Source organism: Vulpes lagopus, chromosome X (genome assembly GCF_018345385.1).
Source record: "Vulpes lagopus strain Blue_001 chromosome X, ASM1834538v1, whole genome shotgun sequence".
Classification (NCBI taxonomy): Eukaryota; Metazoa; Chordata; class Mammalia; order Carnivora; family Canidae; genus Vulpes; species Vulpes lagopus.
The window spans coordinates 35704354-35732022 of NC_054848.1; the positions used below are offsets into that span (position 1 = coordinate 35704354).

At 35.0% G+C, this 27669-nt stretch overlaps 1 protein-coding gene across 4 annotated transcripts in view; it reads left to right on the forward strand.

Annotated features, from left to right (window-relative positions):
- The window catches only part of USP9X (ubiquitin specific peptidase 9 X-linked), a 487376-nt gene that overhangs the window by 380491 nt on the left and 79216 nt on the right, over positions 1-27669 (forward strand). For 3 of the 4 annotated variants that reach the window (XM_041740837.1, XM_041740836.1, XM_041740840.1), the window contains 12 exons: positions 4323-4468; positions 6540-6619; positions 8995-9107; positions 10559-10777; positions 13148-13263; positions 13467-13718; positions 13792-13930; positions 15037-15189; positions 16068-16172; positions 19823-20029; positions 21525-21661; positions 23126-23274. In XM_041740837.1, coding sequence (XP_041596771.1) covers positions 4323-4468; positions 6540-6619; positions 8995-9107; positions 10559-10777; positions 13148-13263; positions 13467-13718; positions 13792-13930; positions 15037-15189; positions 16068-16172; positions 19823-20029; positions 21525-21661; positions 23126-23274 — 1816 coding nt within the window. The remainder of the gene's footprint in view (positions 1-4322; positions 4469-6539; positions 6620-8994; positions 9108-10558; positions 10778-13147; positions 13264-13466; positions 13719-13791; positions 13931-15036; positions 15190-16067; positions 16173-19822; positions 20030-21524; positions 21662-23125; positions 23275-27669) is intronic. The other variant, XM_041740839.1, reaches the window with a different exon arrangement.

Below are 27669 nucleotides of genomic sequence, written 5' to 3' on the forward strand. Positions count from 1 at the left end.
TGCCTTTATTCCTTTTCCTCTCCAGTTTCCACGTTTAAGCCATAAAATACTGAAGTAATAGTCACAGGTATTAGTGTTGTTAAGCCTTTCTTGTGTCATAGATTTGTTACCTAGTGTTTGGGTTTCTTTAAAACATAGTCAAAGGTTTGTGTTGGATGCCAAAGAATCTTATTTTTAAACCAGGAGCTAGGGATGCCTGGGTGGCTCAGTGGTTGAGTTGCCTTCGGCTCAGGGCGTGATCCCAGAGTCCTGCGATCGAGTCCCACATTGAGCTCCTTGCATGGAGCTTGCTTCTCCTCCCTGTGCCTCTCTACATCTCTCAGGAATAAATAAAATCTTAAAAAAAAACCAAAAAAACGAAAAAAACAATGAGCTAGTAGAGTTTCAGTATGTTTCGCTCTCTTTTCTGTTTAACATTTTACTTAATTATTTTTAAAATTCAAGTATAATTTGGGGCGCCCAGGTGGCTCAATTGGTTAAGCATCTGCGTTCAGGTCACAATCACCCAAGTCAATCCCCCTGCTTGGTGGGGAGCCTGTGACTCCCACTCCTTGTGCCTCCCACTGCCCCTGCTTATTCTCTCTCTTTGTCAAAAAAAATAAAATAAAATCTTTAAAAAAAATACTAATTTCAGGTGTACAACATGATTCAACAATTCTGTACCTTAGTGCTCATCACAATAAATGTATTCTTAATCCCCTTCACCTGTTTCACCCATTCCCCACCTACCTCTCCTGGCAGCTACCAGTTCTCTATATTGAATAGTCTGCTGTATGTTAACTATACTGGAATTAAAATTTTTTTAAAAAGTGGTTGTCTCCATTTTCCCTTGTTTGTTTGTTTCTTAAATTTGACTTAGCATTTTACCCTCTGGATACATTCCTGTTGTTGAAAATGGCAAGATTTCTTTTCTTTTTTTTTTTTTTCTTTTATGGCTGAATAATAATCATCGTATCTTCTTTCTGTTTTATAACTGCATTGTGCATGGAGTCCTAACTTCTTTTGCAGTGCTTGTGGCTTGCTTGGCTTTAAACAGATATTAAGCCTCTACTCTATTACTTTTATTTTAAGGTACATTTGATAATTTTTAGAGCTCTTGGGTTTGTGATATTCACCTGTTTGTGCTTCTGCCTTATGTTCTCTTATAGCTCTTGATGTTTTTTTGAGTGGACTGACCGATGATTAAAAGAACAAAAATTACATTCTTAGCTGTCTGTAGAATCCCTCACTTTTGTTTTCTTATTCTCTACATTTTAATGTTAGAATTTTAGTTACTTCACAAGATTTGACACTCTTGGACCAAGGAAAATCAACTATAGCATTAATAATTATCCAATTTAAGGGTCCCTTTTGGAATATGCTTTTTATATGTTGGCATAAAAGGAATTTCTTAGATAAATTAAAAATTTCAGTTGATGTACAATTTTTAAAGGGTGTTTTTTATAGGAGAAAAATTGAAATTCTAGTATGTATTGAAACTTGGTCTTGAATGAAACCTTGGCAAAGGTACTGTGGGTTGAAAACTCTGGGTGTGGTTATCAGAGGGTGCAAACTTTCTGGAATGTAATTTGGCATTATGTATGTCAGTATTCCTAAAAGAGTTTATAAACTTATTATTGTAATTATATTTCCAGGATTCTATCCTAAGGAAAAACTGAAGTTCACCACAAAGATTTATATGTAAAAAAATGTCATTACAGCTCTGTTAATGTTGGCATAAAGATGACAAAATACTGGGACGCCTGGGTGGCTCAGACGTTGGGCAGCTGCCTTTGGCTTAGGGCGTGATCCCAGAGTCCCAGGATGGAGTCCCACATTGAGCTTCCTGCATGGAGCCTGCTTCTTCCTCTACCTATGTCTCTGCCTTTCCTTCCTCTCTTTCTCAGTCTCTTTGTGTCTCTCATGAATAAATAAATTAAATCTTTAAAAAAAAAAAGGCAAAATACTAAATATCCCTTAATTTTATCTTATTTAATACTGTGTGACCCTTAATCAACTTTTTAAAACAGATTTTTAATTTAAATTCAGTTTGCCAGCATATAGTATAACACCCACTGCTCATCTCATCCTGTGCCTTCCTTAATGTCCATCACTTGGTTACACTATTGCCCACCTACCTCCCCCTTCTGCAACCCTTTATTTGTTTCCCAGAGTTAGGAGTCTCTCATGGTTTGTCTTCCTCTCTAATTTCTTCCCCACTCAGTTTCCTCCTAAAAAACGATTCTTAATGATGTAGGGAAATAATCAAATGTTGAATGGAAAAGGACATAGATTTTACCTAAGCAGGTAAAATCTCGACTTTAAAATTTAGATGAGATTTGTGGCTCTTAGAACAAAGATTGCAAGAAAATAATTAAAAATGTCAGTGTTGCTTATCTATTGGTGTGGTATTACATGTTTTAGTTACTTTTATCTATGATTTTTGTGAGCATGCATAATACATATGTACCAGGGGAGAGGGTTTTTTTTTAAAAAAAAAAACAGACTTCCTAACATATTTTAAGTGCTAATATTTCTGTTGGGCTTCTAACACTTGAGTTCTGTGCTATATACATTTCTTTCTTTTGTCTTGGGACTAGCTCTGTAGCACCTGGACAGTGTTTACCATCTTAAATAAAAGTTCACCATTTGGTTGCAAATCGGCTCTATAAGTTCATGCATAACTTTTGTAAGTAGAACATATTAATAGTGATATGCCCAGCTGTCTTCAATATGTGCATTTACTTATGCAGCTGTTCAGTAGGTAATAAAATGATAGGGAGAGGATACTTCAAGAACACATGAGCAAAAATCAGGTTAAAATTTGTACTGGTTTCAGGTTGCATTGGTGGCTCAGTGGTTGAACATCTGCCTTCAGCTCAAGGCATGATCCCCCGGTCCTGGAATGGAGTCCCACATCAGGCTCCCTGGAGGGAGCCTGCTTCTCCCTCTGCCTATGTCTCTGCCTCTCTCTCTCTCTCTCTCTTTCTGTGTCTCATGAACAAATCTTTAAAAAAAAAAAAATTATATTTCAGTTTAAAAGAGAAAATACCATCTGCTCTCTAAAGTAATAATGTAAGGGTCATAAAATTCATTTACTTAGTTTCAGAAATATGCATATCTAAAGGAGGAGGAAGGGCAGCCCCGGTGGCGCAGCGGTTTAGCGCCGCCTGCAGCCCGGGGTGTGATCCTGGAGACCCGGGATCAAGTCCCACATCGGGCTTCCTGCATGGAGCCTGCTTCTCCCTCTGCCTGTGTCTCTGCCTCTCTCTCGCTCTCTCTGAATGAATAAAAAAAAATAAAAATAAAAATAAAAAAAAAATAAAGGAGGAGGAAAGAGAAAGATGCTAAAAATGAAGAATGAAAATGAATAAAATTAGACCTATTAGTTGAAAATGATGTAGCTTATTTAGAAACAGCAATTATGAAATTTTATTTATTTTTTTAAAGATTTTATTTATTCATGAGAGGCAGAGACAGGCATAGACAGACAGAGGAAGAAGCAAGCAGGCTTCATACAGGAATCCTGATGCGGGAGTCAATCCTGGAACTCCGGTATCATGCCCTGTGCCAAAGGTAGACACGCTCAACCTGTGAGCTACCCAGGAGTCCCATGAAGTTTTAATAATTGTTTCGGTAGTCGTTTGAGACTACGGAAATTGCTGAATAAAAATTTTTCCTTTCAAATTAAAAAAATGAAAGTTAGAATTCAGAACCTTCTGTCTGTGAAATGTGAAATGCATTGTATCATATTTGTACAATAATTCCTGTTGTGACAGAGCTCATATAATAGGAAATGGAAGCAGAGAAGCAATATACATTGTGGTTAAGAACACAAACTTCAGGGATCCCTGGGTGGTGCAGCGGTTTGGCGCCTGCCTTTGGCCCAGGGCGCGATCCTGGAGACCCGGGATCGAATTCCAAGTCGGGTTCCTGGTGCATGGAGCCTGCTTCTCCCTCTGCCTGTGTCTCTGCCTCTCTCTCTCTCTGTGTGACTATCATAAATAAATAAAAATTGTTTAAAAAAAAAAAAAAGAACACAAACTTTAGAGCTAAACCTGGATTCAAATCCTGACCATAGATTTGAACCTGTGTGACCTTGGGCTAGTTACTTAACGTCCAGGTTTGGTTTTTCATCTATTAAATGACTGTTCAATGCTTCTTAGGCTGTTAAGAATTAAATGGAATTATTTTGAAGTATAATATCACAGAGACCACCTGAAACATCATAAAGATACAGTGATTTTTATCTTTAAAATTTTCCCTTTACTGTGTTTGACTTATTAGATGTTGTACATATGTTATACAAACCTAAGTCTGAAATAATCTAATTTTTTATTAAGACTTCATCGCCTGATTCTTCTAATGAAAATTCCCCGGCAACTCCCCCAGATGAACAAGGTCAAGGTGATGCCCCACCGCAGCTTGAAGATGAGGAACCTGCATTTCCACATACTGACCTGGCGAAGTTGGATGACATGATCAATAGGTGAATTAGTTTTGTTTTCTTAATATGTGTAATACACAGGAAAACCAACATTTTCTCAGTATAATTATTAGTAGTAAATAAGAGAGTGGACAGAAATATTATAGTAGCCACACTACCTCTTTAATAGCCTTAACATCTTAGTGCTTACCAAATACTTTGTAACCTGTGGTTCTTAATGGATTTAAAGAATGGAAGGGAGTAACAGTGTCAATAAAGTTTTCAGATTAATGATGATGACCCATGCTGGTGTGTTTCTGAAGTAGAACCATATGTGTGATTTCCCTCTTTCAGAGTTTATGAAGATTTTTTCTTTCTTCATTTTTTCTTTATTGGTACGTTAATTGCTACAGCTGCTGGATGATTTTCATAATTTTTACTTGGTCCCTGAGGTAAGCCAGGTCATCAGAACATTGAGTTCCTCACAGCCTGCCCCTTATGAACTCTCGAGTGTCTGAGGCATTTAACCATCTCAGCTTTTTGTTTCTCTTGATCTTCACCTCAGGGGCAAGTTCGGAGTAATAATTTTTTATACTTGTAGTGGGCAACTCTGAGAGTGAAAGTTTAAGCTTGTGTGCAGGGGTAGAAAAAGGTCTAAAGAAGATAAAGGAAGAGTGTGTTGGGGAACCCCCACATGGGTGTAGTCTTCACCAAGGCTGTGGGGCCCAACAAGTGAGTGCTAGGGAGGTGTGACAAATCCTCCCATCACCACTGCCACCAAAGCAGAAAAGGAAAGTAAGGAAAATAAACTTAGAAGCATTTGACTTTACTAACTTTCCTTGTTGTGTTTCACTTTCTAAAAAATCAGTTTCTGTTACGTATATAATACGTAGAAACCCCTTGCCTCCCCCCCCAAATTCTGATTATATATGTAATATATGTACTGTTGAACATGGAAATACTATGTTGATAAAGTTCTATAATTTCCTTCTTCTGTACAGATATATTAAATTACTAACCATAAGAAGTATGCTTTTCAGATTATTTTTACTTTTACTATCATTTTTATTGATTTTTCTACAGATAAGAGGTTTTTACTATATCATTTTATAACTTGTTCATTTATCTTGAAATTTTTTCCTATTAATATATTTTTAACTCCTTGTTTGTAATAGTATATTTGAAAGAACACTTTGTAATTTTAGTAGATACATATAATGGTATACGATGAGTTGTAGTCAAAAAACCAGAAATTGTAGTTATTTTAGTGTCTCTGAGTATGTTTTCTCTAGAGCAGAGACCTAGCAAAAGGTTTTATAGTTGCTTTTTGATTTGTCAGGTGATTGGTGGTGGTTAATAAAGGGTACTTATTATGCAGACTTGAGGACAAAGTTGTGTATTAGCAAATTCTCAGGGGAAGATAAATACAAATGGTGTTTTTATGTGAATAAAAACAATGACAAGGGTGGTATGCATTTGAATATATAGTCATGGAGCACTTTTTCTCAAAACAAGGGTTTGGGGAGCAGTGAGGAGAGAGGGTCAGGGTAGGGGAAAGTAGCCTTGAAGATGGTTGAGCTGCCACTGGGACCGGAGAAAACACCGCCTGGGTGCTTGCTGCATCCTTCTTGGAGGGAGGAGGGTACCTGTGGTGGCAGAGAGACTTGGAGAGCCACATCTCCCTTAACCTTCAGGAATAACTGACTATCAATTGAGGCAGAAATCTGTCATTTTCCACCTAAATGCTGCTGCCTTGTGAGGAAATTGAAGGCAGGTAAGAGGTTCATCATAATCCTGAAAGAGCACTTTCCTATGAACGTGAACAATAGGTATCCATTTAATTGATAACTTGATTATTATTCTAGTTTTATATTATTATTAAAATAATTTCCTTTCCCCCTTGCTATCTTTTGTTTGACAGTTTTTTAAAAAATTCCCTTTGTAGAGACAACAGATGGAGCTTAGTTCCACAAAGTAGATATTCTGCCAACCTTGTTGTTTTAATATTTTAACATTTTTTATTATTAATATTTAATATTTTCATGGTGAGGCAAGTATAATTAGTAACTCATTTATAGTGCTTCTTTTAGAGTGCAACCAATAAGCATCTTTTTGTATTATTTAAAACTCTTAGGCCTCGATGGGTGGTTCCAGTTTTGCCGAAAGGGGAATTAGAAGTGCTTTTAGAAGCTGCTATTGATCTTAGTAAAAAAGGTAAGTTTGGATGTTCTTATGCTTTTCATAATGTATACTACTAACACATTTTCACTTCATCCCTGAAGACTTTGTTCCTCTCTTATAAACAGTTATTGGGGGAAGCCTGGGTGGCTCAGTGGTTGAGCGTCTGCCTTGGGCTCAGGGCATGATCTTGGTCCAGGGATCGAGCCCTATGTCAGACTCCCTCCGGGCGGCCTGCTTCTCCCTCTGCCTGTGGCTCTGCTTTCTCTGTGTGTCTCATGAATCAATATATAAAAATATTTTTAAAAAGCCTTATTGGATATTCCTGGACTAGAACGTCTAACTTAAGTTTTCTTGCTATTGCTTATGATACATACCTAGAACAAGGGTTCAGATCCTTTGGACAGCCTTCAGGCATGTTTGTGAACTCACCGAAGTCATATATAAAATTTGTGTATATTCATTTTTATTAGATTTTTAAGATTTTCGGTATTTTATAATTGTCTAGTTTGCATGTTGATTATTTTTTTTTAAATATACAGAAAAGATCTAATTTCTTTTTTAAAGAAAAGCATGAAAGATGAGGTCTGATGTTTTTACCTTGTATAGAAGTGAAAGCTTGGCAGTAGATTTTTTTTTTAATGACTTGGGTCTGCTTTAGGTACAGTTGAATTCTTAGTAAAGGACGACTGTTGTAATATGGTCTTCATTTTTAAGGCATTGGAAATTAGCAAAGTGGCAGTAACGTTTCAATATCTGAAATAGGGTAGCTATGGATGTATTCCGTCATTAGGCATTATCAAAATTGAAGTTGATTGTTATAAAAATTACTCTGCTTACATTTGTCTCCATGGCAAGGGTGATACTTCCTTCATCTTAGAATAATTACCTTCCTTTATTTAAAGAATGTCTCTCCCCACCTTTTTAATCTTGTAAAAATAATCTAGTAAAGTATAAAAATACATTTTCAGATTACAGTTATTTGCTGCCAAATTTCTTTTGTTCATTTACACATTTATTGAGCAGAATTTTGAAGATTTTTGCACTAGGCATGTTGTACTTCCTGGCTGTACAATGCTAGGTAAGAACACACAATGGTATTTTATTTACTATTCATTGACATTCACTGGACGTGTAGCCCCCACTATCTTTCTTTTCTGGGACCATGGTTTATTTTAGGAAAGGTTCAGATTTTTAAATACAATCCTGAGTTTCAGTGTCCTCTCTTGTGCAATCAAGATCCTAGAACACTTTATATACAAATTGAGTGGCTTTTCACTTTGTCCTCAAGAGTTAAAGATTTTCAAAGGGTGCCTGGATGGCTCAGTTGGTTGAGCATCCTACTCTTTTGGCTCAGTTCATGATCTCAGGGTCCTGAGATTGAGCCCCAAATTAAGTGCTCTGCATTGAGCACGGAGCTTGCTTAAGATTGACCGTCGCTTGCTTTCTCTTTCTTTCTCTCCCTTCCTTCACACACCCCCCTCCTCCAGTGTGTGTGCTCCCCCACTCTTTCTCTCTCTGAGACAGAAAAATAATAATTATGAGAAAAGGTTTTTCTTTGTGTTTGGTGAGGTGTAGGGTATGTCGCTGTGTTGCCTTTCTGAAATAAGATGAAATTAAGCAAAACTATACAGAAGCATAGATGCTAGTACAGTCAAGAGAGACTTGAGACAAAACCATTCATCTTACTCAATGAAACACTTATGTAAAATAGTTTAAGGATATTGATGTCTAATGAATCATGTACAACTAAAATTAGATTTTAAAAATAGTTGTGAAACATCATTTTCTGGGGCACCTGGTTGGCTCAGTGGTTGAGCATCTAACTTCGGCTCAGGTCGTGATCCTGGGGTCCTGGGATTGAGTCCCGCATCAGGCTTCTTTCAGGGAGCCTGATTCTCCTTCTGCCTATGTCTCTGCCTCTCTCTCTTTCTCTCTGTGTCTCTCATGAACAAATAAAATCTTTAAGAAAAAAAAAAAAACCACATCATTTCCTACGGTTTAATGTTTATCTTCAGAGAGTAAAATTTTGTGAAGCACTTAGATTCCCTCTCAATGGTACTGGTAACCATTTTGTGTTTAAGGTCTGTTGTCATAATTTGAAATGTTTGCAGTCCACCTTGCTGTTACTTGGTTTGATGTGCTTTTATTCAATTAAATAGTTTTGAAATTCATTGATTTTTTTTGTTTGTTTCGTAATCAGCTACCTTCTTGATGCATAGGAACTTTGATAATACCTATGTATGTTTATCTTTTTGACCTCATAATGATAGATAATGCTGTGAGTTTTTTCCAAAGCTAGTCTGAATTTCTTACCTCTCAGTAAATTATTACTTTTTATCATATAATTGGACATTTTGAGACAACCAGAAAAATACTTTGTTTACATTAATTGTCTTCCCTTTTCTTAGGCCTTGATGTTAAAAGTGAAGCATGTCAGCGATTTTTCCGAGATGGGCTAACAATATCATTCACTAAAATCCTTACAGACGAGGCAGTGAGTGGCTGGAAGTTTGAAATTCATGTGAGTCTTTCATTTGACTTTAAAAAATCATTTTCCTAGTGTTGCCTGTGTTTTCTCATATATATGTAAAATACATATTTGATCCACTAATTGAATTAAAGGTCTAAAACTGAGAAACTTTAAAAATACTTGTTATAAATTATAATTTCTATCGAAGGGAAGCATAATCTTTTAGGAGTGTGAGATTTAGAATTAGATACCTTTGGTTTAATCTGTCTCCTGGGTGCTTTGTGACCTTAGGCTGTTCACCATGTTTCATTAATTGTGAAATGCACCACACATTTATTTTATGGACCACCAAGGAAGGAAAACACCTAACTAAGGTGGGGAATCAAATACGTGGGACACAAAGGCTCAATGCAGAGAAATAAACTTGCCATACAGAAAGAGATGCGAAAGAAACCCATACGTGTCAATTATGGTATCTTAGAGGGGGTAAAAGTCTCCTGAAGATTTAAACAGGGGATCCCTGGGTGGCGCAGCGGTTTAGCCCCTGCCTTTGGCCCAGGGCACGATCCTGGAGACCCGGGATCGAATCCCACGTCGGGCTCCCGGTGCATGGAGCCTGCCTCTCTCTCTCTCTCTCTCTCTCTCTCTCTGTGACTATCATAAATAAATTTTAAAAATTTAAAAAAAAAAAGATTTAAACAGGCCAGCATTCAAAGAGTTTTGTAATTTGAAATCAGATTATCGTTGTGAAACAAAAAAAACTCCTTAAATGGATAAAGTGGTCTCAGGTTCATGCTATGCCCAAGTGATTGGCAGAGGCAAACACCGGTTTTCTCTACAGTACCTTCAGTTGAAAAAACTACAAGGCCTTGATTATAAGATACAATGGAACTTCAGAGTTTTTAAAAAGTAAAAAAAAGTCATGCATCTTAGGTCTGTAGAATGCCAAAATTATTCAAATTCTTTCTCTATTCATACTGTGGAAATCTAGTCATAAATTGTGAAGCAGATATTTTTGTGCTCTGTGAACTATTTTTCAGATAGAACTATAGCACAGAAATCCCATCTTCAAATTCAACGTGTAACTTTATAAGTAAGGAAATGGAAACTTTGGAGGTGCTATCACCTCCATTCATTGAGGCTTAGATAGCAAATCAATTCCATCTTAGATAAATAAAATACTGTGTATATTTTAGAATAGCTGCCTCTACTGTGCAAATTCCAAAGAGGAAAAAAATTTGCATCTTATCTGTTGATGTAGAGCAGTACCTTGTTCATTTTGTAAGCCATTGCAAGTGTTTTTTTAAGCAGGTACTATATAAAGGATAGTAAATGTTAGTTGGTTTTTGATATATCAGTTTGATCCTAATATTAATTCAAACGATCAGTGTTAAAAATGGAGTGATCATAATTAAAATATAGTTAAGATAGGAAGGTGTTTCTATTTGGAGTTACAGTGTTTTGATCTTCTAAAAATCACTTTTCCTCCTTATATAATACAGAGGTGTATTATCAACAATACTCATCGCCTGGTGGAACTATGTGTGGCCAAGTTGTCCCAAGACTGGTTTCCACTTCTAGAACTTCTCTCCATGGCCTTAAATCCTCATTGCAAATTCCATATCTACAATGGTACACGTCCGTGTGAATCCGTTTCCTCAAGTGTTCAGTTGCCTGAAGATGAACTCTTTGCTCGTTCTCCAGACCCTCGATCACCAAAAGTGTGTTGGTTTGTTATTTTCTAATTAATACAGTTTTGGTCTCCAACAGAGCTGTAAAAGATCTGAACTGCTTGTTAACGTGAAGAAGAGTAGTTTCACGTTCCTATTGAAGGGATTCTGCATTATTTTGTGTTTTGGATTCTTTTTTCCTTTCCAGCTTTACTTGAAGCAGAATTGACAAAATTGTTTTTGGATTGTATTTTTTTAGCTTTCTCTACAGTTAATCCCCATTGTTTCTTCCCAGCTCCTTGGGAAATAGTCATAAATTGAGTTAATATGAAGCAGGCCATAATTTTCGTCATAAATAAGGGTAGAATGGGAGGCGACTTTGCCCCCTTCCCTGGCCATGATCACTGTAGATATTCTAATGTCTTGACTTGAGGATCAAGTATATCCTGTAAATGTCTCATAATGTGTCATAAAAGTAAAATTATAAAAATTATAAATGAAAGAAACTAAAATTTGTAAGTATCAATGAAATATATGTAGTATGCATCAATGTAAAAGTTCTTGAATGTAAATGTTCTATATTGGCATAAACAGTATACAAAATCTATCCTAGAACTGTACATCTTTTAATAAATAGTAAATAACAATATATAGTTTTTAAATTTTAGAATTTAGGGAGACTTTTTAATATGGGCATTATAAAAAGGAAAACCTAGACAAGATAATTTGAATTTATACATAAAACTTTGGTTTATTTCTGTTAAAAGTGGAAATCCTGAAAATGTGTTAAACTGAGGGCTGGGATTTTTTTTTATATATTTCCCAAGATTCGTGTTTTTGCCACTTCATGCCTGTTTTTGTTTTGGTAAATCAAATTAGTATCTAAACAGTTACAATCTCCAAAATATACCTGTGATTTTTGCTGTATAGTTCAATGATAATCTTCAAGAGACTCACAGGGAATAATAACTTGATTTAAGATGGCTTCTGGCTGAAGATCTCTTTATATCTTTCTTTGAAGCCTAGCTCTTGAGTATTATTAATTAGAGTGTTCCTAATTGCTTAAGCATAACATCAAAGCTGAAAACGTTTAGTAAGATTCGCTTTAGGATTTTTTTTAACCTTATGCACATACACTTTTTTATATATTCGTGTTGTACATAACTACTGAGCGTATCAGCCTATCAGTCTCATTCTAGTTTCTGGGGAAATTGAAGTACAGAATTGCTTAATGCCATAAGGGACTCATAAATTAAAATGTTCAAGTTTTAAATTGTTTAGAAATAACTTTTTAAGACCAAATAAAAAGATAGGAAAATACTATAATGAACTTAAATAGAAAAATGGTTAATTTAGTACAGAATTTAATTTAGATATAAAGTCCTATCAAAACCACCTTTAGCTAACATAAGTCTCTTTGAAAGCATTACCTAACAAAATAAAAAAATAAAAAAAGAAAGAAAGAAAGAAAGCCTTACCTTATACTTCATTTCCCTTTGTCCTGGACACATTTTTCTGTTTTTGTTCTTAAGTACGTGTTGTAGAAATTATTTGTATTTAAGACTTAGTAGCGAAATTACCTACCCCCTGCCCTTGGTTTTCCCTCAGTGGATTCTAAAATGTGGCCTTTTAAAAGAAACCAAGGTATAAAAGGTTGTCTTGGGTACATAAATTTTTTGATCGATTTGATTCTTAGATATGTATATAACCTCTTTTTTTGCATGTAAGCATGCTTTTAACTCCATAAACCATTGGCTGTCCTAACTGTATTGGACTTTGAGTGATTGCTGTCCCTTAGGGAAGATTTTGAAAGACAGTCCATAGTTATTGGATCGTTGGTTAACTCTAAGCTGAGAATTGGCATGAGCCAGCAAAAGCATCAGCCAACATGTTCTAGTTAGGAGCAACAAAAATACCAGGGTTAGCTTTTATTTTATTTTATTTTTTTTCAGGGTTAGCTTTTAATTAATAGTTCACTCTCGGGCTTTAAGATTATTGTTTTCATAGGGAATTTTAAATTATTTATAACTACAATAAAAAGTAAATTCAAACATTATTTTTGGTTACCAAATATCCTTTTCTTATTTTTAAAAGTTCTTTAATCTCCCTAAGTTTTTAAAAATAACTTTCAGATAATAAGATTTTCTCCTACAGTGGGATCTCTGAAATAGAAACCTGGCATCTAATTCCTGTTCATGAGTTCTGTTGGTACAAACAACTGTGCCCTAGTGATTTAATCTGTACTGTTGCTTTTGCTTTTTTCTCACAGGATTACTGTAAATAATATGAAGTATTTCAAAGATGATTTTACATAATGATTTTCTTTTATTGAATTTCCTGTTTTAATCAAGAAAGTACTTCAGATGCTGCTTTTCTTCCTTAAAATCAGGAAGTCAGCCTCTTTCATTAACTGTATTACAGGGTTGGCTGGTGGATCTTCTCAACAAGTTCGGCGCTTTAAATGGGTTCCAGATTTTGCATGATCGTTTTATTAATGGATCAGCATTAAATGTTCAAATAATTGCAGCCCTTATTAAGTAAGTTATGTTTTTAAGTGAATCTTATGTGTATTATAGGAATTGCTACTTAATTCCTTGATAAAAAATTTTTTCAATTATGGTTTCCTTTTTAACTGATAACTACTAACTTTTTAAAAGTAATATAAGTAAGTCTGAGTTCAGTCCTAGTTGATTGTAGGAAAGCAAATATTATAAGAGTATTTTTGTCTTTCTTCTTTCAGACCATTTGGGCAATGCTATGAGTTTCTCACTCTTCATACAGTGAAAAAGTACTTTCTTCCAGTAATAGAAATGGTCCCACAGTTTTTAGAAAACTTAACTGATGAAGAGCTGAAAAAAGAAGCAAAGAATGAAGCCAAAAATGATGCTCTTTCCATGATTATTAAATCTTTGAAGAATTTAGCTTCAAGGGTTCCAGGACAAGAAGAAACTGTAAAAAATTTAGAAATATTTAGGTTAAAAATGATACTTAGGTAAGATGTTTTCCTCTTGAAATAAACTGTGTGAGTGTTTAGAATCCTACTTAACACTGAATTTCTCTTCTAGATTACTGCAAATATCGTCTTTCAATGGGAAGATGAATGCACTGAATGAGGTTAATAAGGTGATATCTAGTGTATCCTATTATACTCATCGGCATGGTAACCCTGAGGAGGAAGAGTGGCTCACAGCTGAACGAATGGCAGTAAGTCCTTTGGTTCTTCTGTTATAAGTGCTAGAGGAGAAAATGGCATCAAGTGTTTAGAAACTTTTGTGGCATTTTGACATTGCAACATATTTCCTGTATTTTTACAAACACACCTGCAACAGATTAGAATCAAAATGGACCTTTACCAACTGAAAAGTATATTTCGCTAGCATAATTGGGGGGGGGGGGACGTAAATACTTATTAAGTTGAATACTATAAAGTTACACAGTATGGACTATTACATTTTTGTATTGTGAGTTATTAGAATTTTGTTCTATTGGTATCGATATTAAATAAATGCCAGTCAGCAACATTAGCATACTGTTACAGAAACACAGACTTGGGAAGCATGCAGTCTTAATTCCAGTTCCACTTCTCACACTTCTGAGCCTGATTACTCTTAACTTTAATAGGATAATATATCCCTTGTTAGGATTATTTGGAAGATTAAAGAGCCAGTGGATAAGCAATAGTAGCATAACTGATGAATAAATAAAAGCAAAAAGTTAAAAGGGCGTGTTTTCACCAGAATCCCATCTGATGTAAGGAAACCAAAGATCTTAAAATAGGTCTTGTACCCACTCTACCTAAACCATTGTGCTTACTGCACTTAAATACTACTTTACTGCATAAATGCTGGAGTTGAATTTTCAAAATAATTGCACTATTTCTGAGTCATGGATACATTTCAGTATGTGCAATATTAAGTTTCATGAAATTATAGTGGTTTTTCATAGTTTTGAATTAAAAAGGCACATAAGCCTATGTGCTTTTTAAATAAATACGTTAGTGTATTTATTTTGCATTTTTAAATTCCTACTAATTAAAAGTGTGAACTGTATTTCATACGTATATTCTAAAAAGCTTCTGTGTGGGACACCTGGGTGGTTCAGTGGTTGAGCGTCTGCCTTTGGCTCAGGTTGTGATCAGATCCTGGGATTGAGTCCCACATCGGCTCCCCATAGGGAGCCTGCTTCTCCCTCTACCTGTGTCTCTGCCTCTCTGTGTGTGTCTCTCATGAATAAATAAAATCTTTAAAAAAAAAAATAAAAAAGCTTCTGTGTTTCAGCTTCTTTGAAACAAGTTTTTAAATTTTGTTTAGGAATGGATACAGCAGAATAATATCTTATCCATAGTGTTGCGAGATAGTCTGCATCAACCACAGTATGTAGAAAAGCTAGAGAAGATTCTTCGTTTTGTCATCAAAGAAAAAGCTCTGACTTTACAAGATCTTGATAATATCTGGGCAGCACAGGTAAGAAATTTCAGATGGTGACTACTTGGTTTCTAAAAGAAAGATATTAAAAACGAAAGTAATATAGTAGTCATGAAACAAGATGAACGTTTATATTATTAGACTCCTTGTACATTTAACTGCTCTTGATTTACAGAAATCCTGTCAATCTTTTTAAATATATTCATCATTTATTGTATGTTTGGTACAGGTTACCAATTTGTAGGTGGATTTTAAAAAAATTTAGTATTCAGTACAAATTTTTGATTGAAGTATTTTATTTACACAATATTACATTAGTTTCTTCATAAACTTAATTCAAAGAAAACTTTAATGTCAGTAGAGTTAAATCACTAGATTATGTATGAAGACCTGTTGTATGTAATCCAAAGGATTTATAGCTTTGCTGAAGGATAAGTAACTTTTTTGATTTAAGAAACTAGATGATTCAAATCACTTTGACTACTTCAATAATGCATTTTTACTAGGATCACTTGGGAAGTATTGATGAGTTAGATTACAAAGCTTTGTGTTTTGAGTCTGTAGCAAGAAAACATTCAGTTTTCCCTTTGAGTGCTTAAGGTAACAGTTTTTGAACAATACCAGTGCTGTACCTTATTGTTCTACTTAGAATGTTAAAATTGGTACGCTAAATTCAATAAATTATAATAGAGGCTCACATGAATTCCCAAAGTACACATTAGCCATGTATATCAAGGAATTTAATTTGTCAGGTTTTAGAGGACAATTCTAAAGCATTTAAAATGTTAGGGATTTCCTTATGTTACACACTTAGATGAAGATGATGGGAATAGTTTAACAGCTGTCAGTGGTTAGTATATACAACTTGAGTGCTGTTCAAATTGAAATATGCTATGTTTTCTTTGGTTTTTCAATAGGCAGGGAAACATGAAGCCATTGTGAAGAATGTACATGATCTACTGGCAAAGTTAGCATGGGATTTTTCTCCTGAACAGCTTGATCATCTTTTTGATTGCTTTAAGGTAATAGCATAGTAAAGTAATGCCACTTCATTTTAATAAAATTATTAGATCTATGAGTTGTTCTTAGACAATACATACTTGAGAAATTTTCTGGTGTGAAGGAATTGGTCTTTTTTTTTTTTCCCCCCAGTTAGCACTTAATGTTCATTTTTATTATAATAGGTCCTCATAAATAAGTAATCTTTCAAACTCAGGTTGTGAGTTTGGATTCCTTTCCCCCTAGCAATTTGAATTTTTTTAATAGATTCTGGTGCACTGTAGGACTTCAGGGAAGGATGATTGGTTGCAATAAAAGGGATTACCAATAGCTTGATATTTTGGGGTGATATGCGCAGACAAATCAAAATGTAATTCATAAGGTAGCCCAAGAGCCCTTACAGTGATATCTGTGTTAGTACCATCTGCATTTTTTAAGGCCGTATTGTGTAGCGGTTTCTCTATAGTTGCTAGTACCAGGTTTGTAAAAAACACGATTGATGAATTTGTGGATTAAGAATATATAACTTTAGGGCAATAACAGTGCTCATGAAGGATGTTCTATTAGCAACTGGCATTAGATGATAAAAGGTATCTTGTTTAAAATTAGTCACACTGCCTGCTGGTGGAAACATAAGTTGCTACAACCGTCTTGGATATAGAATGATATTTCTTAAAAAGTGGAGGATTCTCATGACTCATTAGTTTGACTTCTGAATATATCCTCTAGAGAAACTCACATATAAGTGCACCAGGATACATGTTTAACATTTGTAGCAGAATTATTTGTAATAGCTAGCAAGTAAATTACTATGTAGAATGGATAAACTGTATAATGTTCCTACAATTTAAACACTTCACAACATTGAGAAAGAGTAAATTTGAGCATTTCAGCCACGTGGATAAGTCTAATAAAGTTGAAAAAAGGAATAAAATTACACAAGAATTCATATACCTTGATTGCATAACATAGACTTCAGAAATAGACGAGCTAGCTTCTAGAGTCTTGCTTACCAGGTTATTTTTGACCTGTGTAGTAAGTTACACGGGTGTTGACATTATGTAGATTATGTATACACTTACACCTTTCTTGGTGTGTATTTCACAATTGAAGGAAAAAAAAAGTGAGTTATTGGCTTGTACCTCAGACCAATTAAATTTGAATTGCTTGTTATGGTGCCTGGGAGCCTGTATTTTAAGCAACATTTTCAGCTGAATCTTAAGCACATTAAAGTTGTAAATAATTGCCTTATGGAAAAATTCAGTTTGAAATCTATCCAAGGCAGCTGGGGAAATAATAGAATCTATTATCATGGGTATTCTAAAGTTAATTGCCATTCAGTTTTAATCTTGAGATGACTTCTGAAGTGGCACAGCGCATGTTGACCAAGATGGCCGTGATGGGAAAAGGAAAGAAGAGGTCAAATGTACAGCCTCCTGAACCCTCCTCTTCTAAGGATGGTCTAAATACAACAGTAGTTTAAATACAAACATGGTTCCATTATTTTTATCCCCTTTGGCCTAGCAGGTATTTACTAAGCACAGGTCATTTGGTCGTAAGCACTGTTTTCTAAGGTGTTGGAACTTTTTACAAAAGATGATTCAAAGGAAGCATGAAGTCCAGGTCATGCCTTGTAGTTCTTTATAAACTGGAAGCAAGTGATTTCAGACTTGTCGATTAGTCTTAGGTACTTGCCTAGTTTAGTTTCAAGTAAGTCTTTGTTCTTCAAAACATTTATACTATTGTACAGTCCCATCAAGATTTTCACATCCTAGCCAGCAGTTGTTTTGTCAGAATTCTTGATTTGTGACCATCTGCTTGGTATGAAATATCTCATTGTGGTATAGCCGCTTACTTATATCCTTGATCACTAATGAGGTTGAACATCTTTTCGTATGTTTCTATTCTTTATTTTGTTGTGAAAACCCTATTGAAGTTTTTTGACTAATTTTTTCTTATTGGGTGGTTATTTTCTTAGTGCTTTGTAGGAGTTCTTGGCATTCTCAGTGATAGTCCTTATCAATTCAAGTGTCACAAATAATTTCTCCCAGTTTGTTGTTGTCTTTATTCCTCCCCTTATGGTGGCTTCCCCTGAATAGGTGTTCTTAATTGATTCTCCTTTTCATATTCATTATTTTTGTATATATCCCTCGGAGATGAGTATATGAAGAAAAAGTTCATACTATTATCATACCTAAAAAAAAACTAATAATTCTGTAGTACTGTCAAATAGTATTAAAATTCTTATTTATTTTTTTTAAATAGTATTAAAATTCTAATGGTCTCAGATCATTATTTTTGAAATTTGTTTGAAAAGGTATTCATACTTTGTAATTGGTTGTATACATCATTTAAGTCTTTTTTGAATCTACAGTTTTTCCCTTTATTCCTTAAAGAAACTGGATTGATTATTGTGTTGTTTTATATCAGTAGTATGAAATTTAGGCCTGTGGGGTTTTTTTCCCGTTTCCTAGAATACATCAGAGGTGGTCATGTGCTCTTTATTCAGGAGGCATGTAATGCCTAGCAAACCTGTCTTTTTAAGATGTTCTTAATTGTAATGTCTAGTACTTGAGACGTTATCCTGTAAACTTAAGAGTTTTCATATTTCTTTCATAATTTTGAGGGGTTAGAAGGAATTACAAGTTTGCATTAAAGTTGTCTTCCAAGATATCCCACATTTATCAAATTGTAAATGGTTGTGTGTAATGATTCCATTGAAAGGATCTCCTATAATTAACGTAGTTATCCTTCTGTTGCTTGCCTTTAGGTTGATTTCACATTATTTTCTAATAAACACTCATCAGCAGCTTAATACATACAGCTTTTCTCATACTGTTTAGCAACAGCCCTGGCCTTTACCCATTTGATGCCTTCATCACTTACAACCTACCCCACGTGCATGGTATAATGGCATTTTTAAAAAATACCATTTTCAGAGGTTTTTTTTTTGTTGTTGTTGTTGTTCCCCCCATTGTAGAGATTGTATTTTTTTTAAGCTTTTATTTATTTGAGAGAGAAAGAGAGCACAAATGGAGGAATAGCAGAGGAAGAAGGAGAAAGACTCCTCCCCGAGCCAGGACCCCAGCATCATGACCTGAACTGAAAGCAGACACTTGACTGGCTGAGCCACCCAGGCTCCCCTTATTATGGAGATTTTAAATGAGTAGTATTATCTTCTTCTATATTGAAATGAAATAGCACCAAATTATTTTTACAAACGTTAGAAATTGTTTTTATTGGTTAATAACAGACTTAATATTTTGTTCTCATGTGTAGTGCACAGTGCTCTCATCAGCTTTTTAAATTTATGAAAATCTTTGTATATCAGGTTGTGTTTATCAGGTTTTAGTATAATTTTTCTATTTATTAGAGAGCACAAGTGGGCTGGGATAGGGGCAGAAGGACAAGCAGACTTCTGCTGAGTGGGGGTCCGGCCTAGGCCTGGATACCACAAGCCTGAGATTATGACCTAAGCTTAGGTATTTAAATAGAGATTTTTTTTTTTTTGTCTTCTTGTTTAATTCTGCTCTTATTTCTCATCTATCACCAGAATAATTCTGTGCTCAGCTGTGTTGTTTTTCCAATGAATATATTTAATCCCATGACACTTAATTTAATTACTGATGGGTGAATCTGTTGTTTTCATGTCATATAAAATTTTTTTTTCTAGGCCAGTTGGACAAATGCAAGTAAAAAGCAACGTGAAAAGCTTCTTGAGCTGATACGTCGCCTTGCAGAAGATGATAAAGATGGTGTGATGGCACACAAAGTGTTGAACCTACTGTGGAATCTGGCCCACAGTGATGATGTACCTGTGGACATCATGGACCTGGCTCTCAGTGCCCACATAAAAATACTTGATTATAGTTGCTCACAGGTAAGGTGTGCCCCCTTGCTCACTTTTTTTGACCTTCATTCTCAGGATGGCTTAGATAACGAGTAGTTCCACATCTTTCCAACGTTGTTATTTTTAAAATGATCCTCAAGAAGTGACTTATTTTCTCCATGTAAGTCTGCCTTATGTTAGGTCTCTGTCAAAATTTTGTGTATCATCTAGAAAAGCATTTTAGTTTCCTTGGGAGAAAGTATTTTAAAAAGCAGTTTATGGGGGATCCGTGGATGGCTCAGCGGTTTGGCGCCTGCCTTGGGCCCAGGGCGCGATCCTGGAGTCCCAGGATCGAGTCCTGTGTCGGGCTCCTGGCACGGAGCCTGCTTCTCCCTCTGCCTGTGTCTCTGCGTGTATCTGTCTGTCTCTCTCTCTCTCATATAAATGAATGAATAAATAAATAAATAAATAAATAAATAAATAAATAAATAAAAAAAATCTTTTAAAAAACAAAAAGCAGTTTATGTAGTGGTATCATTGTTGGTGCTTGGTGCTGAAATACCAGTTTTAAATAGATCATAAGATATTAAAGCTGATGAGGGACGTTAGAGGTAAGAATTTGGGTTTTCTTTGCTCACAGGGAAGTTAAGAAAAATTAATAGAATGTTCTAAATAGTAAAACATTTTGAGCCTTGCCTGTGGGCAAATCACACAACAGCTTCCCTGCATTCTAACTTGTAGCATGTTAGCTGTTGACCCAGGGTAAAATTAAAATTGCTGTTAACTAATTTTCCACTTGTTAAAACTGTTTGCTACACCAATGAACTGAAATTCTGGTGAGAGCTAAATAAATAAGTTCAAGTAGGTGTATGTGATTCAGATGCCTTTTTTTTTTTTTTAACTAGCTAATCACAGTTCCATAAGTATTTAGTATATCAAATACTACTAACAGTCTTTAACAGAGAAAACACACACACACACACACACACACACAAAGTAATCCAAACTTCAAGTTCTTAGTGCAGAAACCTGCATTTCTGATTACTATTAATTTAGGGGAAGGAGTAAATAATGTTTGAGAAATGAATATCATGTTTGCAATAATTCTGAGTTTATAATATTTTCATAACTACTTTTCTTTTATCTTTTTGTGTATATGTCCGTATTTCCTTATTTTGATTTTTACTGAGAATTTTTTAACTTAGTTGCCATACCATTATTTTCTTGGTAAAATAGAAATTTTCAGTGTCCCTCACCATGCTAAACAATCCCATATAGAATAACAATTGGATTATATGTTATTGCTGAATTTTATTATATGGTAGCGTCCTTTGAAACATTGGATAATATTGTTTTGCTTTTTGTAGTTTTGGTAGTAAATGTGAAATGAAAATGTATTTTGTGCTGCGTTTTATTACTGTTAATCTCATTTCTGCAATTATTACATTTGTTACGATCTTTTAAGAAAAGCCCTATTTTGTCATTGGAGGTGGAATTTTCCTGAGTGTGTGGCCTATCTCTAAAACAGTGAAATTGTTTGTTTAAGGATCGTGACACACAGAAGATCCAGTGGATAGATCGCTTTATAGAAGAGCTTCGTACGAATGACAAATGGGTAATTCCTGCACTGAAACAAATTAGAGAAATTTGTAGTTTGTTTGGTGAAGCCCCTCAAAATTTGAGGTAAGGCTTTTAACAGAAAATGTCAATATTTTTATTTTTGTATTTTATTGAAAAGAAATAGCATTCTCACTTGGTGAAAGCAAATTTGTCAAAAGAAAGAGTGGGAGGTTGACAGGCAAAGTGAAGGGTTAATTTGGAACAAAAGAAGATTCCTGTATCATATCCACATGTTGATTTTATTTATGAAGAAATAAGCCACAATTAAATTATAAGCATCAGAATCAGCAGTATTCTATATTACTCATGCAAGATAACAAGATATGGTTTTTTTTTTTAATTGATTGTAGCTAGATTTCTATTAGTGGTATGTATTTATATATAGGAGTGTTTAAATACATCATTTTACATGCCGAATTCTGGTTACTAAAATAATTTGTCCTGGTGTTTTCTTTCTATAAGAGTTATAACAGATAATGTGAAAAGTTAAAAATAATCTGCAGAGGGAGAGCCTAGGTGTAGTACAAAGAATATTTATAGTGGGGACAGGATTCCCGAGTATGACCCTTGTGTCTGAGCAGTCATATCATCTTGTAAAGATTTATGAATTGAAAGAAATGTGTTTTTCTTATATGTAAATTAGATGATTGCCTTTGCAGCTCTAGATTATTAAGATTATGCCTAAGACCGTAAGGCTGTATATATTTTGGTTTCAGTGGTTCAACTTTGTCTCATTTTTTTTCCAAAAGCTTGAAAAAATATGAAATTAGTAAAGCTACAGGGATAAACAGTGGAGAAAATCCAGATATATATCTTATTAAGAGTAACATTTCTTTGAGGGACATATTTTGATTTTTTGGGCCTTTTTGCCTTTTTCAAATGTATGTATTTGTTGGCAGATAAAGTAGTTTACATACTCTTCCAGGGTCAGGGTACAGTGACTTCATCTCCACTAGAATAGTAAAGACTGAGAGTTTATTGGTTTCAGTGAATGTAGTAGAAAAGGTTGGAAAGGAGCTAGTTATCTTTCTGGTAATGTGGGCAAATATGGCTATACACCAAGTGTCCCAGAATGTACCTCGAATGGCTAATAAAATTTTACAGAAAGCATTTTCTTTGATCAAATTCCTTACTATTAGAGCATAATCCTTGTAGTGCAAGTCTTGAAAGGATTATGTTCTTATTTCATAATTCTGGAAATAATCACATAAACTTACACAGGTGCTTTAGTACTACTGTAGTATAGGAGTAGAAAATGGTTGTTGAGGTAGACATCCACGTGGTGAGATGGGAGAATATTGATGCATAGTGTCTGTGTAAGTAAGAATAACGGAATAAATATCTTAGTTTTTGAGGCATTATTTTCTTTTAAATTACTTGATATTGTTATTTAAAAGTAAATGGCCAAGATATGCAATTCTGTCATGAAGAAAACCATTCTAAGCTTTTTAAGTAGTAGCTAAGAATTTAGATTGTATAAGCTCTTTTGATTACAACAGAGTTTAATTGCCTAATTATATTGTTAAGTTCTTCTCGTTTCAGTCAAACTCAGCGAAGTCCCCATGTATTTTATCGCCATGACTTAATCAATCAACTTCAGCACAATCATGCCCTAGTTACTTTGGTAGCAGAAAACCTTGCAACTTATATGGAAAGCATGAGGCTGTATGCTAGAGGTATGTTTTGCAAGCTCACATGAAATAACAGCAATTTTCCAGCATTTTTTAAATCAAATTACCTCAGAAATGGACAACACAAGTATTTTAAAAGATGGAAGATAATTGGTCTTATTATTTTTTATTTTTTATATAATTGGTCTTATTAACTATTCCTTTATGAGCTTATATTCCTTTTTATGCTGTTTTTACCCACCCTAAATCCCAAGCCAGCATTTTAAAGCTTTCTTTAGTTCTTGCCTTCCCCATTCTCCTTGTTAAATTGATTTCTTTCTCTTCTGTGGGAGTTCTGCCTTTCTATAGTATGTATAATTCGTATTACCTTCTTTGGGAATGTACTTGACTTATTCTCAGCTTTGGTTCGTTACTACCATCACCTTTATTATTTTATGAAAAGTGTGTGTTGTCTATGTCTATTCTTATATATATTATAGTTCCTTTATAATCCTAAGTCCTTATTTTATAAGAGTTTCAGACTCTTTGAAACAAGAGTTTCACTCTTTTCATGTGAATTGGAAAATTCACACGAATAATGTTATGAAGCTACAAGAATCCATGTGTTTATGTTGGTTTTCAAAGTGCAAATTTGTTTAAATTTGTTAGTTTCCTGAGATTTCAACAGCTGGTTTTTAAGTTCCTGCCATATGTGGAACTCTGCCTCAGTACTCTTTTTTGCCCTCTGATGGTTGTGTCTATGCTAGAGTAAGGATGGGTTTCTAGTAACATTCCACTGTCTTTTAGGCCCAATATTGTTCGCATAGCCAAAGAAAGAAAACTTGATACTACCACTGCTAGAAATAGAACTGAACATAATGGGTACTGAACATATTATTGATTTAACATGTTACATTACATAAGAGTCTACAGAAACCAGTAGTCCTATATTAGATATAATATTTCTAATAGTATTTGAAGAATAGATTAAACTCTTGGCATTCTTGAATAAAATCCCAAGATGCTTGTAACTCATAGGATTTGCTTAACGCAGGATATATATTTCCATCTAAAATTCAGATAAATATAATGGAAAAATTAAGCAGCTCTTCAGATATGCCTACGATTGTGTTGATTCCTTTGTCCTTCCTTTACCCTGCCTCAGGGCCAACTGAGTTCTCCAAGGCTGTAGATTGTAGAGCTAGATAAGCAATCTAAGCATCAGGTGGTTGATAGGCACCAGGCAACGATCTTCTATAGTTTCAGGCCTCAGTTCATTCTAAGCAGCATGATAAGACAATCAGAGCATGTGACCATGTGATTTATGTTCTGTACCAAATGCAGCCAAAATCAGAGAAATGCAAGAAGTTTCCACATAATATGCCCAATCAGTCAAGCATCTAGGCTCAATTTAACATAATGCAGTTTCTTTGTTTTGGCCTCATCTCTTCTTGCTGGCACAAAGTTCTCAGAAACACCATTGCAGGCCTTCCCCCAAAATGCAGCCATATAAATCACGTGTGCTGAGATACAATTTTTATTTACTTCATTGTGTGTTTCAGTTCTTTTCATTGCCACAAGTTGAATACTATGTTGTTGGGACAGTCATGTAATGCTGATGCATGTGCAGTTCACCTGACTAGAGTTCTCAGCTTTGTTTTAGTCAAATTTTACATGAGTCATTGCCTCATCTCAATTTTATTGTCACAAGAAGGTTTTCAGTCTTCAGTTTTCCCTCCTTAAATTGTAGCTCCATAAGAGGTATGATTCTTCATACAAGTTTGATTGTCTAGATTTGAAAATGACCAAAATATATTAGGTTTATGAAATTGGGCAAGTTATGTATACTAGAACAATGCACAGCACATAGTAAACTCTTAGATTTTTGTTATAGATGGTCCCTGAATTCATTGACACACCTTTTGTTTCTTGTAACTTTGATAACTTCTTCCTTTATTACAGTACTCTTCTGATTAATACTGAATGGTTGGTCTACAGATCGTTAAATATGGGTTTAAAACTAGTGAAATTTTCCTGTTAAACTTTCTGCAGTATTAAGTCACTTCTGTGTAACATCAGCCACCAACTTCCGAATTTGGAATTCTAAAGTAAATTATAGGTTTTATCTATGTATAATAGAAGTATTCCATAGATTTCATTAGGTATGAACCAACTATTCGCAGAATAACATCAAGATTCCACAATTTCCTGATACTTTTAATTTTGGTTAACTATTTTATCAGCATTACATATTTATCCTACCCATATTTCATCTCTACTAGCACCTTTAGTTTTGGAATAAGACATTTTTACAGTAGTAGGGGCAACTGATTCTACCTCCTGTTTTAATATTATTTAGATAAAGTAATGAATTTATTAAAATTCTCTCCAATATTTACTTATGTGTTCTTACTAATAGTGCCTTCAGACACTGGTGCTTACTGGTCATCCTTTAAAAGTTTTTTAGTACACACAAAGTAGAAGACCACTTTTAATCTTCACTCAACATTTTGCCTCATTGGTAGGGTAGTCATTGTATTGACTTGAACACGTATTGATCATTTTATTTACCACTTTTTCTGGTTTCTGGATAGAGTTGTAGAACTTAATCTTCATTGTATATCGTACTTTTGCATTCTGTTTTCCAAGGACAGCTACTTCTTTGACATCTTCTGAATCTCTTACATCCAGTACTGGCGATTCTTAGGAACATTTTTCCCCATAAAAGATTATTTCATGAGTGTCATTCACCAACAGTACTCTGTGTTAGGGTTGTAACGTCTTCTAGACCTTCTCCGCTCTGGCTCATTCCTACACATCAGTCATGAAATACAGTTAGGTCTGTGTGGGCTCTTTCTGATTTTTAAAAAAATTGAGTCTTCGTTTTATAAATAGCTTATACTTTTCTGGAGTAATGGTTATTTCCATGACTGGTTGTATGAAAAGTATGTAAGATGGGCCTCCAGCATCGTATTTTAGAAAGTTAGAAAGGGTTTAAAGAATTTTGTTAAAGGCTGCCTAAGTGGCTTGGTCAGTTGATCGTCTTCGTCGGACTCTTGATTTTACACTCTTGATTATGGCTCGAGTCATCAGGGTCATAAGATTAGAGTCTTGCCTTGGGTTCCGCACTCAGCAGGGAGTCTGTTAGAGATTCTCTCTTCCTCTGTCCATCCTCCAAATGTGCGAAGCACATTCTCTCTCTCTCTCTCTCTCTCTCTCTCTCTAATTAAAAAAAAAAAGTTGACATTTTGAAAACAACTAGGAGCCAGCTCTTACTGGCCAAAATTAGGTCAAAGTAAATAATAAAAATAACTAAACCCATTAAATAAGCTACAGACCCCTAAGTCCATGCTGTTAGAAAGTATCAACTAATATATATATATAGAACATGCAGTGATGATTTAAAAAAAAAAAAACATAGGATGAGGGGTTTTAATTTTTTGAATGGTGGGAGTAAGATGCTCAGTGGACCTTATTATTTTTTTTCTTTTAAAGATGATTTATTTTACAGAGAGCATGCAAAGGGCAGGTGGGGGAGAGGGAGAATCTCATGCGACTAACCACTGAGCATGCAGCCCAACACACAGTTTGATCTCACAACCCTAAGTGAGCTGAAATCAAGAGTCAGATGATCAACCAACTGAGGCACCCCTCAGTGGACCTTCTCCTTAACAAAACAACCATTTTGCTGAAGAAAAGTTTTTAAATAATCATTGAAAGTACCTGGAAATGATTCTAAGGGGATACAGAAAATGGTGAAATAATTATTCAAGAAAATCTCTTGAGAAGAACAAGAAGAGTCTGTAGCATTTGAGCTACAACTTACTCTCTCTCTCTCTACAGCTGCCAGTCCAGGGCTGTGGTTCCACCATAAGAGGGGCATAAGATTGGCGCTTATTATCTTCCCCAGTTAATGTTTTGCAGAAGTTCTGTTCTAAGGCAGTCATGTTAAGAAAACAGAGACTCCCTTATCCTGCTCAGTGTCTACTTGTAGGTCTAAAGCTTTGCTCTAGGCATGGCAGTATGAGAATACTTAAGCTCCTATTACTCCCATTGCAGTTTGCTATGTCATAAGATGCAAATTCTGTGCCTAGGGAGCCAGACTGAGAAAATCGGGTATTTCCGTTTCCCACGCACCAGCACCACTCAACAGAGCCAGAGGTATCTCTCTTGGAGAAGCTGCTTGCTATGTTGTCACCAATTCCTGTGCAGTGGCACAGAGGTTCTGCCCAGAGGGAGAGACAGGCTGTAAGGATGAAGAGTTCAGTTAGGCCTGAAGGGGTTGACCTTATTTGGATCAGATCATGACTTCTTAAAAGCATTATTAAAAGCAGTGGAGATTTTGGTGAAGAGCAATTAAGAGGGAGCTGATAGTACTCCTACTAACCAATGAAACTGCAGAGCAATAAAAAATTTAACAGATTTAGATAAGGAGACAGTCAAGATGAGCCCACCTGGGAG